This window comes from Mus caroli, chromosome 2, assembly GCF_900094665.2.
Source record: "Mus caroli chromosome 2, CAROLI_EIJ_v1.1, whole genome shotgun sequence".
Taxonomy (NCBI): Eukaryota; Metazoa; Chordata; class Mammalia; order Rodentia; family Muridae; genus Mus; species Mus caroli.
The window spans coordinates 30,504,502-30,518,182 of record NC_034571.1 but is presented as its reverse complement, the minus strand read 5'-3'; the positions used below and the strand labels follow the sequence as shown (position 1 = coordinate 30,518,182).

General features: G+C 47.7%; 1 protein-coding gene across 4 annotated transcripts in view; it reads right to left on the bottom strand.

The window, feature by feature from the left end:
• Window positions 1–679: 679 nt before the first annotated feature.
• Mapkap1 (MAPK associated protein 1) overlaps window positions 680–13,681 on the bottom strand; it is a 210,706-nt gene continuing 197,704 nt past the window's right edge. For 3 of the 4 annotated variants that reach the window (XM_029473510.1, XM_029473508.1, XM_021184047.2), the window contains 2 exons: window positions 5,619–5,716; window positions 680–2,220 (listed from right to left, as the gene is read on the bottom strand). In XM_029473510.1, the coding sequence (XP_029329370.1) occupies window positions 2,095–2,220; window positions 5,619–5,716 (224 nt within the window). In that variant the 3' untranslated portion in view covers window positions 680–2,094. The remainder of the gene's footprint in view (window positions 2,221–5,618; window positions 5,717–13,681) is intronic. The other variant, XM_021184032.2, reaches the window with a different exon arrangement.

Genomic DNA, 13,681 nt, shown 5'->3' with positions numbered 1-13,681 from the left:
GGGGAGCCCCTGAAGGCAGCTAGAAGGGATATGAGCGGTGGGGCTGCCTACCTTTGACTCCATGAGGGTAAGAATGAGCTGGGAAGGACACATCAGCAGAGTATCGCACATTGCTGGCTAACCATGCCCAGTCTGAGGGCTTACAGCCAGCAGGTAGGTGACAGCCAGCAGGTGACAGGTGGTTACAGCCAGCAGGTAGGTGACAGGTGGTTAGGATGACTACGTTGGCCAATAGAGGCACCATGGGGCTCGACAGCACTGTAGCCAGAGGTGCTGGCCGAGGCTCCGAGATTAGGCTAGACAGTACTGACACCCCTGAGATCAGGCGTCCTAGGGAAGCTTCTTCATGGCCAATGCAACCAACCAGCAGGATGGCTCACCACTGCCCAAGGAGTGAGGGCCGCCGCCCACCTATCATAGCCGTGGACTGTAACACCAGGCAACTCAAACCCCAGAGAACCTAACCAGCTGAGAGCCATGTGCCAGCAACTGTGGATAGCAGAGCCAGAGATCCCAGCATCCCGGGAGTAAAGGACGACTAGACGTGGCTTGTGTACAGCTTAGCATGGCTGGGCATTGTCAAATGCCAGGGGGTCACCCCCGAGGACTTGCTGTGACATCACCATCTCAGCACTGTGTGTGCAAGGCTTTAGGAATTCAAAGCAATGTACAAAAGAGAGTATTTATGACTTTTATTTTAGTATTTTAATATCGAATATGTGACAAGATTTAATGACCAAATTAGTCATTTACATATTCAAAGATATCTAAATATAAAATTGCTAAAAATTCAAATACAGAGCAAGCTACAAATAATATTTCTTTTGTGGGGAGATAGGAATGGAAGACATTAGAAAAGGGTGCTCCTGTTGGCAAACAGATCAGAATGAGAGAGGCATTCATTCAGTCGACCCCTTTGCAATGAAGCACACTTGACTCTGAGATGCTTAGACACAATGATTTAAAAAATGTCCTAAACACAGGTCGTATAAGATATCGGCTGTGGCCCTGGCCCAAGGATGCTGCCACAGGCAGGACCATGGTGAGGTCTGCAGAGGCATCTGGTGTAGACAGAGGTGTGGTGTGGTGTCAGGGTGCTGGGTACCTTGCCTTTTCTGCCCAGGGCTTGCTCTCCTTCTCCCTGATTCAGTACAGCAGCAGCAGCAGCAGCAGCAGCAGCAGCAGCAGCAGCAGCAGCAGCAGCAGCAGCAGCAGCAGCAGCAGCAGCAGCAGCAGTGGTGTCCGGCTCCACAGCAGGCACCGGTAAGAGGATCGGAGATAGGTCAGAGAGGCAGGCTGACCATATCATACTTGCCATGAGGAGATGAGAGAGGACTCTGGCTGGGAACTCAGCACCACCTGGAGACACTGTCACACTATATTACCAGCACCCGTCTCTCACATCACAGGCGTTGACATGTTGAGAAGGCCTTAGAAGGGTAGGTACGCACGTACGCACGCATACACGCACGCATGCACCCACGCAGGCACTCGCGCTCGGCACATGCTAGGTCCTCATTCCTAACTTTAGTAAGATGCTATTCTCAAAGCAAATCACTTATTTAAACAAATGGCACAGTTAAACTACTGGCTAAGCCCTAAACATTGCTTCTGAGAGCTCCAACCACAGCTTTTGTAATCTGCCTGTTCAATATGGGAACAGATTTTAAGGAAGATAATATAGTCAATCCTCTACCCCAAAGAATGGTCCATCATACCAACCACGATAAAGAGTACACCTGTTTATTAAAAGGAAGGAAAGAGAAATGTACACTTTTGTTCTTTGTTTGCTTTAAGAAATTTGATCAAGTTGCAAGGAGATGTCTGGCATGGCTATGTACAGTCTTGCTGGGACTGCCAGGCAGGACACATGGCTGAGCAGCACTCAGCCCCTCCAGGAGGTGGCCTGGCTCCTGGGCATTGCTACTTAGAACCATTGCCAAGTTTCAGTCCAATCGCACCCCTACCTCTAAACCTTCCCCTAGAGCCCAGCAGCCTGTGCCTGCGGGTCTCGGCACTACAGGATGCTGGTGGACTCCGGTCCTCCTGGCCTTGCAGGCAACCTGGGCTATGGCACCAGACTAGAGGCCAGTGTCACTGCTGCCCTGATTTCTTCTCCTTCTGGAAGCTGAAGCTTGTTCGCCTGTTCAGTTTTCTTTGTTTTTGAGCAAAATAATCAGCGCGGGCAGTGCTTGCTCGTGATTCCAGGATGTAGTTAACCTAGAAAGCAAGAGGACATGGCTGTCACTTGGCAGCACCAGCTGTTCCCCCAGGGCAGAGCTTGGGGTGGAAGGAGGCCAGGTTTGGGCAAGGGATCCTGGGAGCAGCTGCTCTGACACGGTGCAGCCTAGCAGGCCAGGAGGAAGCCCTCGTTGCATATAGACGGAGGCCCAGTGCCGGCTTCTCAGTTGCTGAGCACTGGGGCTGCTGACCCACCCCTAGGCTTGTGCTCTTCGGTGTCTCAGAGGGCTGCCTACTCTCAGATGTGTCCAGCCAGCTCTCTAGGAAAACACAAGAGGCAGCGCATCCTCTGCCTCCTGATAGCCTGGAATGTGTCCTCTAGTGTCCGCTGCACCTACCAGCCAGGACCAAGTAAGCAAAGTGAGGCTCAGAGGACTGTAGAGGGCTGAGGCCACTGGGTCAGGGTTGACTTCAGTTGGCAGTGTGTGTCTTTTCTGGGCCACCTGTGGACCTTCAGACATGGCTTTCCTGCCTGGCTTTTTGTGAAAACACAATTCTTTCACCCTCACACATTCTGAAGCCTCACCAGAAAGCCCAGCCTTGGTTTGGAGAAGGCAGCTAGAGGCTCTTGAGCAGGGCAGTTGCAGACTGAGGCTCTGACAATGTCCCTCCAAACTTTCAACAGTAGGAGATACAGGCAGGCATGCAGATACAGAAGGCCCGCCTCACCCGGCCGCAGCCTTGCCAACTTACCAGCTGAGAGTCATAAATCAGGATGTAGGTTGGCAAGGGTGATTTGGGCCGGCGTGGACTTGGTGGGGATGGCAGGAGGCGTCCTCATGCTTGGTAAACGCCACCTCTGGCTTACAGAGCTTGCACTCAGCTGACCTGGCGTTTGCAGTGTATTTTTGGCACATTTAATTTGACAAAAGCATTTTAAAATGGTCCTTAACAAGCCAACTATTTCCTAAATTTATTATCTTCAGTACTTTGTGATAATCACATAGATAATTTTAATGCAAGATTAATGTAATAATCAAAAGATAAAAACGCCCTTTGGTCTGCCATTAGCTGGTTAATATGCTGTGGCTTAAAACGTGCCCAATTTTATGCACTATAGAGGGTTTTACTTTCGATGCACTTTACAGTTTAAGGCATAAAAATATAGGGAGTTTTCATGGTCAATAAAGCCACAGCCTCCATCACTCAATCACAGAGAAGCCGGTGTGAAGAGCCCAACAGTTCCTCAGAGATTCATCTCAGGCCAGTGGAAGGAGGGACTGTGTGCGCCAGCATATGTGGAAGGTGGATGGCGGCCCTGAGCAGCACAGGCCCCACTGAGGCTCTGCATCCTCTGAGACCTGGGGCCTCCATCTCCTCACCTCAAAAATGGGTGAGGACAATGATGTCCATATGCTGCAGGCCAGTGGGTGTGAGGCATGCCCATACTGAGGCCCCTTCATCATCCTACAGAAAGCCTCTGTGATGGCTAAGCTGCAACAGCCTTTGGGTCTTAATTTCTCTATTTAATTTTGGTCTAAACTCTCATTTTTACTTGAGTCTGAGGTGGATCCTACAAAGCCTCAACATTTCTGTCAAATTCTGGAGCTGGGCTGGGGTCTTGGAAGCTGAGCTCTGGCACAAAGCTGACACTGGCCTGGCTGAGGCACGGAGGGAATGTTAGAAAGCTGATGTACAACCTTCTCAAAGAGCGGGAAGTGCAGTCCGGCCTTTGGTCAGGACACTAACCATTAGCTGTGAGGCAGGCAGGCCGGGGACGAAGGCCTCTGAGGTGCATGATGACGTGAGATTTCTCCCAACATCCTGAGATGCAGACAGACATTTCGGGGGAGGAGGCAGGCCTGGAGGTTGCGGGGAAGGGTCGCAAAAAGCATGTGCTCTGAGGGAGCATTCGGTCCTGGAATGATTTCTCTGCACTTGATCTTCCATCTCATACTCAAGTCATAAACCTGTGTTTCTGTCATCAATCTGCTGTTGTGAAAATGATTCTGATGTCAAACACAAGATTATAATTTTACTAGAATCCTTCTCACATCTTGAATATTTTAATGCTGGCTATAAAAATAAGTCCAGGAGGGGGAGACTGGGATATTTTTACCCACTCTGCAAATACCTGGGACTTGCTCCTTGGACTGCCTTGTGAGGTTCCGCTAAGTAACTCCTGGCTCCCTGGAGATCTGTGGTGCAGAGTGGGCACGGTCCTCATGCTGGTCTCTGGGGAACTCTGCTCAGTGTGGCCTGGGAAATTCCATGTCTGCCTATGCTGTGTCTCCTCTTTAATTGTCTTCCAGGGTGATTTCCTGGTGGCCATGTGGTGTTTGAACTACAGTCTTCCTATAAAGCCAGGGAGCCTTGGCTACTGGCATATACACTGCAGAATCTGCCACACCTACCATTAAGCTCTGCTTCTGCCAGCTTATCAGTCACCATCCTGGCCGAGTTCCCTTTCTAGGGTAGCTCAGCTCCTGTCACTACCACCTGGCTGGTGCAGTCATCTGGTTTATTTACACCCGGGCAGGGCAGCGGCTTTCCGCAAGGGCCATGCAACTACTTTGGTCACTGCCTTACGTAGGGAAAGTGAAGCCCGGGGTGTAAGGTGACTGGCCAGGGTCATCCAGCCCAGGGTAGGGCACGGCTTCCCTCTTACTCCTCAGCGCTGCTTCTTCTACTTCCTCTGACTGTGTAGGAATGTGCCTTAGGAAAGGGACATTGGTTTAAAGGAGTCCCAGTCAGGTTGTACCACAGAGACCAATGGTCTGGGTGGCACCTGGTGCTTCAGAGAAGGAGGTCATCCCCAGGCCCTGCCCTAAGCTCCTAAATCAACAAATCCATGAGGTGCCTCCTAGCCTGGATGCTAGGTCTCAGAGACCCAGCTTACTACGTGGCCCCTTTCTGGGTTGCTGTGAATCTGCCTGTTTACCCAGGGCAATGTCAGCAACTTACCCTTTACAAACTCACACAGCATCTCTGGGACTGTCAGCATACTGGTGTAATGTCTATTTTGTTCTGTCTCCCCTGACAAGGGAGAGCTCTCTAGAGGCAGAATAGCCATGCTGAGGTAGCCGGAATGCTAACTTAGCACAGGGAAGGTATCTGGGGTGTATGTGTGTGTGTGTGTGTTAAGCTTCGTCCCAGGATAGCCCCAGTTGGCATGCTTCAAACAGGCTGGGAAAATCACCTTGAACGATTCAAAACTATTGTCTCCAGCTGGCTCTGGAGCCTCAAGGGACTCCTGACAGTGGTTGGGGAAAATAAATGGTGCACGACAAGAAAAAAGCAGAGAAGAGCTAGGCCTTTGGGGGCTGGAGGGAAGCTGACAGTCCTGCTTTGGCAGAGGCAGGTGTGGCCCTGACCTGAAACTAGCCCAGGTAGAACCCACCCTCCTACTTCTGGGTCAGAGGCCACACTGAACTCACCTTGAGCACGATCTCACTGACTGTGGCTGCGTCGGACTCAAAGTAGAGGTGCTTGTAGTCATGGCTGCTTAGATACGTGAGCTTAAAGACCGCGTGACCTGGAGAGAGGGGAGGGTCCAGTGAGTCACCATGGAGGGTGAGGTGCCCCGAGCGTCCTCCCTGATCCAGACTTGAGCAAGAGCACATGGAGGCTGGATAGCAATGTCCCCTGGGGTGGCTGGGTTTCTCATCACAGGCTGGTCTAAGGCAGACAGTGAAGACTCACAGTGCAGGTCCCCTCTGCACAATGCTGAGGGGAGCGCCTCAGGAGGGCTTGCCTTCCTAACAGTGCTGCCTCCACAGGGTCGGTATGGAAGCACTGGTATCCTGAAAGCAGAAGGCTGATCACCCCCAGTTATTACTCTGCAAGTAAAGTAACTGCGCTCAAACTGAAAGAAGCTAGCAACAGGACAGAGCATGAGCAACAGCTGGCCTGGCCACTGTGTTGTCTCCTGCTGGGGCGTGGCCTGGTTTGGTCACTGCACGGAGGCTTCTCCTAAAGGCTATGAAGCAGCTGGCTGGAAGTGAGTGCTGCTCTGCAGACAGCAGCACTCATCACCTTGAAATGCCACTGGCCTGTTCAATTCTTTCCACTCCTTCCTCTCCTTTCATTACTGACTTCACTTCTTGGACTTGCTTGGTCTAGCCTCATGCCACCCCAAGCCCAGCCTATGGTGCTCTTGCCGGTCCCACCAGATTTATGTGGGCTCTTTCATGCCCCTATCACCATGACCTGCATAGGAAAGCTCTCTCAGATGCACTTCCTGTGTGGCCACCCACTGAATGTGGCTGTCATACCTGTTTCTTGTTTTGCCTGTCTGAAGCTGTGTCTATAATCATGTCTGTACTTGATGGCACACATGTCACAGGTCCCTAATTCTAAATAGAGCAAGAAATGTCAGTATGTGTGACCTTCACAAGGACAAACTAAAAGGAGTATTTTTGGGGTCCCTGGCCCCGTTCCTGGGGGAGATTCCCAGTTGATCTACATATGCCAGATCTTGGCACCCGAGAGACTCGGGGCCCTTCCAAGGTCTTAATTTTTCTTTGATTGTGTTGAAGCTGGTTTCCAATAATGGTAGCCAAAGGTCCCCTGAGAATGTGGTCCTGCTCACAGAGTCCTGTCTAGACCAAGAGCTCCAGGTACAGACACCAGAGGCCTGCAGCCCCCAGCCTAAAGGCCCTTCTTCTCAGCTTCACCAGGCCACATACACCTATCAGGCCTCCTCATCCATTGTCCTTTTAATTGAAGCAGCGGCTGGTCACATTATTAATTAATAATATGTCACCCATATTACTGTAAATTCCCCTCCTTCCCGGAGAAATCTTCTGGGGACTTTATTTACAGTAGCTAATTTTTCAGATCTCCAAAAATAAACTGATATATGTTGTACATTTGTGGCCAGAAAAGTTGAGCTGCTGGTATTTTATCCTGGAAACATCATTACAAGATACTAATTGGGACTATAAATCCTATATTAAGAAAAATTACTAATAATTCCTAAAAAAAAAAAAAACCTCATTTTCAGTCAGTTGACAAATTAAGCTTGATTTAAAATTGTGGCTCTAAAACGTTAGACTTCTTGCCTGGAAACGAATCAGTCTGCTATCATATAAATCGCCTGTTTCTGATAGGGAGTGAGTTTTCAATGCTCTCCCTCACTCAACACTAGCGTCTCAGTGATGTCATCTTGTGGAAGAACAATGCAGAGACATTTGTTGGCCACGCTGTGACCAAGCAGAGCTATCTATGAAGGACACAGGGCCATCCGTGAAGGACACACAGAGACATTCCCCAGGAGGCCTTGTGTGGACACCTGGCCATGACACAGACATCATGGCCTAGGGCTAGGAAGGACCAGAAGGTCTTAGGGAGGCCTGCAGACCCGAAGCTTCGGGGTTCACTGACCACTCTGTTAAGGAACCTCATGTACCATCTACACCACCTGCTTTCGCCTGTCACTGACAAACCCTCAAGATGCAGGTGCTGTGGTTTGCTTGAGAAGCTGAGACATCTTGCAAAGTGTCCTGTAGATTTGGCAGTCAAACCCACCCAGCACATGTGATGGGCAGTGTGCACAGGCCCGAGAGTCTGGGAGAGAAGCCCTGACACACGGGACTTGTCCACTGTGGTGGACACAGAGAGGAAGCCTGAGGCTCATCTGCACAGGAGCTGGGTATAAACACAAGTCGCTGTTAGCCAAATCTCAAAGGCCAGAGGATCACTGCGACCCCTGCATCCCCACACTGCTTTTTGCTATTCTTGGAGTATGTGTGTCCCTTGCCTGTCCTCAGTTCTTGCTTCAGTGCCAGACTTAGGGAGAGGCAGATGGGAATGATGAAGGTCCCACTCTCCTGGGCCTGACTGCTTGCCACTAGCAGTGAAAGCAGTCATTCCACTGAGGGAACCTCTAGAGATGGCCCTGACCAAATCCCTGTGTGCTCTTGAGCAATCTCGGACTTGAGCTAACCATCTGCAACTGGGCTAAGGCTGATGGATAGCGATGGACCAGAGCCTGGAGTACAAGCAAGGGCAAGGACAGTAGCCATGTTCTTACCTATGTTGGACTACGGGCCTAGGGAATGAGTTGTCTCCTAAGGGGTTTTGCCTAGAGGTCTCTCACTCCAGCCTCTGGGCTTTGCTGGCCCAGATTCTGCCAGAGAACAGGCTGAGGCAGGGTAGGGAAGGGAACAAGGATTAAGTATGATGTGTGTTGTCCTAGCTACAGGTGTTATCATAAAGACACGGAGGTGAGGGGACTTGTCAGGTACAGGGAAGAACCCTTAGGGGCAGTTTTATGGAGGACAAAGGATGCTAGACAAGGAAGGTACACAGTGCCAGCAAACTGGTTGTGGAGGGCGCCAGAGCAGACCAAGTCCCTGGTGTTCAGACAGGAGGAACTGGTAATGCCTGGGTGTGCCAAATGATGAGGAACTAGTAGGTCTGAAACGGCAAAAACATATATAGAGGAGTTGTATTTAGGGTCCCCAGGGTCCAGGGGCAGAGAAACCAGTTGACATAGCGGTCTGTTCACGTGGCACTGAGCTAAAGAGGGGCAGAAAGAATGCTGACTTAAGAGAAGGCCATGGTGAAGCCGGGCGTGGTGGCGCACGCCTTTAATCCCAGCACTCGGGAGGCAGAGGCAGGTGGATTTCTGAGTTCAAGGCCAGCCTGGCCTACAGAGTGAGTTCCAGGACAGCCAGGGCTATCAAAGAAACCCTGTCTCGAAAAACCAAAAACCAAAACCAAAAACAAAAAAAAAGAAACCCTGTCTCAAAAACCAACCAACCAACCAACCAACCAAAAAAAGTGGGGGGTGGGGGGGCTGGTGAGATGGCTCAGTGGGTAAGAGGACCCGACTGCTCTTCTGAAGGTCTGAAGTTCAAATTCCAGCAACCACATGGTGGCTCACAACCACCTGTAATGAGATCTGACTCCCTCTTCTGGAGTGTCTGAAGACAGCTACAGTGTACTTACATATAATACAAATAAATAAGTCTTAAAAAAAAAAAAAAAGAAGGCCATGGTGGGTAGGCTTGGACATCAGTGAACACACGTAATTTACATTTGATAATGCCATCTAGTTCCAACAGGGTGATGCCTGGCATGAACCACAACCATCTATACCTAAAATCCCGGTGGCACACTTGACCAGAACACCAAAATGAGCTGAAATATCTTTCATTTCTTTTCAATTACAAGAATTATAAAAACATTAAAATTGCTAAAAATTCAGAAGTCAAAGGAAAACCTCCACACCTTACACATAACCTCACAACTGCGTGGGACACCCATAGGCGTCTCTGGCTATCTTCATGTTTTCATGTGGTTTACTGAAATTTGAGGGTTTTGTTGTTTTGTTTTGTTTGAGATAAGTTCAGCCCTGGCTTGGAACTCACTCTGACCTGGAACTCAGAAATCCCTCTGCCTCTGTCTCCTGAGTGCTGGGGTTAAAGGTGTACCACCAACATCTGGCTTTTTTTTTTTTTTTTTTTTAAACTTAACATTTTCTTTCAGCCCTCCTCTGCTGTAATCTTCTCCATGACCACTGGTGACAGGAACTGTGCTTCACTCTGTGGCTCTGTGGGCACATTGGAAGTAACACTTAGGAAATAGCAGCACCATAAAGGAGGCTCTCGGAGTCTCCCTTTATGGCAGAATGGACGAGACAGTCGGCTTCTGGGGCGAGGCTGTCTCTAATTCCTCTTGTCTAGAAGGCCATGAAAATCTCACTGGACTTCTGGAGGGAAATGGAAGTAGCACACTTTCTTTTGTCATTGCCTCTATTTGTTTTTGAGACAGGGTTTCATGCAGGCTAGGTTAGTCTCAAACTTGATATGTACCTGAAGCTAGCCCCAAACTCCTGATCCTCTGGCCTCAGTGTACTGAGCGCTGAGATTAAAGTGTGCAGCCAAATGCTTGGTTGCTGGCCCTGCCTTTCTGTAGCTCAGGCAACTCTCTACTATGACTGAGCTGCCAGCTCAGCCCACTACAGCGAGGGAGGAGCCAGAGCACAATGCTCACTGCCCTCGGACATGTAGGCTACATCCACATGGACCTTGTAAGCATTCTCACACTTTGATGATGAGCAGGGGTACCTGGCTTAGCCCCTTCTCCAGACAGCAGAGGCTTCCAGGGAGGTTGAGCTGCTGACTTCACACCAGCTGCACCTACCTTTCAAGGCAAAAATCTGAGTCTCTGTAGTTCATTGGACATGTGGTGGAGTCACTTCAGGCTGGGAAAAGGGATAGCTATGCACACTGAAGAGCACTGACTATGGAGGTTGTGATATTGGCAGACTGAACTCATGACTAGTCAGAAACTGCAGGCAGATCCAGAAATCAATGTCCATTTCCAGTTAACTTGTATTTACAACAAAATACTAACGTTTGTACTCTCATAGTAAAATCAGGTGTATACTGGCCATATTTGGAGATATGGCTTTGATGGTCTTATACTCCAGGTTAGGGTCCAATACAAACAACTCCAGCAGTGCAGCCAACACAAATGGGTTCTGAGGGGTCTGACCCCATCTGTTAGATCCTTGTATAAAGAACCTAAAGTCAACACATGCCGCAATATTTAATTTGGATAATAAATTATGAACTTAGAAGAAAATGCAAAGTAATATACAAACGCTATCTTTCTGTCAAGTGAAAGTCCTCTGGTACAATGGGAGGTGTTGCTACACACCAAGCCAAGGCCAAAGGTTCTCCCATGTCTAGTCCTACCCAGGTCCTAACTGGTCCTCACTGCTCAGATCTTCTCTAGGTCCAAGCATCTACCTGTAGAACTGTCCTTTTAAAACCATCTGCAATCTCAGCACCCAGGAGGCAGGAGGACTGTCTGCAGTTTGAGGCCAATCTGGGCTACAGAGCAAGACTATGTCTCAAATCTGTCCAAATGGCAGCAGTGACACCAGGTGTGAATCTGTCACCTCCCTCCTTAGCGCCCCTAATAATTTGTGTTCTGGTGCCAGTCTTCAACTCCAAAACATTTGAATATGGGTTTCAAATATTCAAGACCATAAACTCCAGTTCTCAAACCTTTTGGTTTCAGGATGTTTTTACACTCTTTTTTTTTTTTTTTTTTTCGAGACAGGGTTTCTCTGTGTAGCCCTGGCTGTCCTGGAACTCACTCTGTAGACCAGGCTGGCCTCGAACTCAGAAATTTACCTGCCTCTGCTTCTTAAGTGCTGGGATAAAAGGCGTGCGCCACCACGTCTGGCAAGTTTTTACACTCTTAAACATTACTGAGGAACCTAGAGTTTTAGCTTATTTTGATTACAGCTATTAATTTTTATTATGCTAGAAGCTAAAACTGGAAAATTTTAAATAAATTTATTCATTAAAAATATAAGCCCACAAGTTAACATAAGTATTTTTTTAATTGAAAAGCTCTTATATCACCCAAAGTTTACTAAACATGGTTTTAAAAAACATTATTTTAGGGCTGGAGAGATGGCTCAGTGGTTAAGAGCACTGGCTGCTCTTCCAGAGGTCCTGAGTTCAATTCCCAGCAACCACATGGTGGCTCACAACCATCTGTAATGCCCTCCTCTGGTGTGTCAGTGACAGTGTACTTATATACATAAAAAATTATTTTACTTCTATTATATTGGGTGACATTAGGCCATTGTCATTTGAGTATATAATATGTTGCACATTGAGCCAAGACCTCATGAATGTCAGGAGGGCACTCTACAGTGCATCTGACCTATGGTTCAAGCAGCATAGTTCATTGATGCTCTTTGTAAAGATTCTCTTATGTTTACACCAATAAAGCCTCCAATGTAGTGGCTTTGCTTTTTAAAGGTTCATTTATTTTTATTTATATGAGTACACTATAGCTGTTTTCACACACACCAGAAAAGTGCATAGGATCCCATTACAGATGGTTGTGAGCTACCACGTGGTTGCTGGGAATTGAACTCAGGACCTGTGGAAGAGCAGTCAGTGCTCTTAACCGCTGAGCCATCTCTCCAGCCTGGCTTTTCTTTTCCTTTCTCTCTTCTCTTTCTCTTTCTCTTTCTCTTTCTCTTTCTTTCCTTTCCTTTTTCCTTTCCTTTCCTTTCCTCTTTTCTTTTCTTTTCATTTCTTTTCTTTTCTAAAAGCATAATTGTAGTATGGAATGTAAAATCTCATTAGTGAGCTTTCTGTACTGTTACATTAAAATCCACTGGTTGGAGGCCAGATGTGATATACACCTCTAACTAGTCAGTGCTACACAGTAAGATCCTGTTTCAAACCAGCCAATCAACGAGCAACCAAACAATAACAAAACCCCTCTTGGTTGGTCTTGGGCTTTGAATAAATCTTCCAACTTGTCTTAAAAACAAACAAACAAACAAACCCACCCCTAAACGTTAGCACTCTTTAAAACTGGCACAATGTAATGGGTCCGCTATGGGATCTTCATATGTAGTTAGATTTTGTTGACTTTCCCATGCTCCCATTGCCACCTGCTCCTGCTGCTCTCTGCCCCCCACCCCATGGCCCTCTTCTGCTTTCATGTCATGTGCTCATATAATGTACTTTTTCTCCAGTATTTCCCCTGCTCCTCCCTTAAGAGCCCACCAGTCCTTAAGTCTTGCTTTCTAGTTTCATGGCCTTCAGTCATGTCTTTGTGTGTATATACATATACAAAAATAAACCCAGAATTTGCATATGGGAGAGAATAAATGGAATGTCTGTTTGAGTGTGGCTTATTTGGCTTAATGTAATAATTACCATTTCCATCTCCTTTCCTATAAATGTCACAATTCCATTCTTTACAGCTGCATGAAATCCCACTTGTGTATAGTCTATATTTCCTTTTTGGGTTCCTGTGCAATGGGCATCCTGGCCGTTGTGCACAGTGCAGTGGTAAGTATGGGTGTACAAGTTCCTCTGGGGTATGCTGACAGAGAATTCTCTAGGTGTATGTTCACCTTGCCTGGGTTTATAACATCTCACCATTTGAAAAATATTGGTTCATTGTACTGTGTGGATTCCCAATACTGAAGTGTGTTCTTATACAGTATTATGGAAGTCATATTTTAGTACTACCGTGTCAGAAAATTCTTAAAACAGTGAGATGCCAAGTTCTCAGAGACAGATAAAGTTTTCAAAAATTAGAATTCTGATCTGAGGCAGTTTGACTTTCATTACTGGGACAGACCTGGCAGCTTCTTTCTACCTACACTAACAGGTTAGGATCACTTACTTGCTTTTAAGAAAATCAAGTAATTTGCCAAAGCCTCAGGGTTGGAGAATCAGTTTGTTAGTTGTTCCTTCAAATGAAAATATGTCCCATGGAATAAATGGCTAGTTCAGCTAGCAACTCAAAACAGCTGGATAAGTGCTTTTCCTTGCCGCAATGGCTGTCTCCAGGGACTTCAGGAAATGAACTAAAAATCGTGATTAAGTTGCCTAGAGAGCATAATCCCAGCCTTTAATCCCAGCACTCGGGAGGCAGAGGCAGGCGGATTTCTGAGTTTGAGGCCAGCCTGGTCTACAAAGTGAGTTCCAGGACAGCCAGAGCT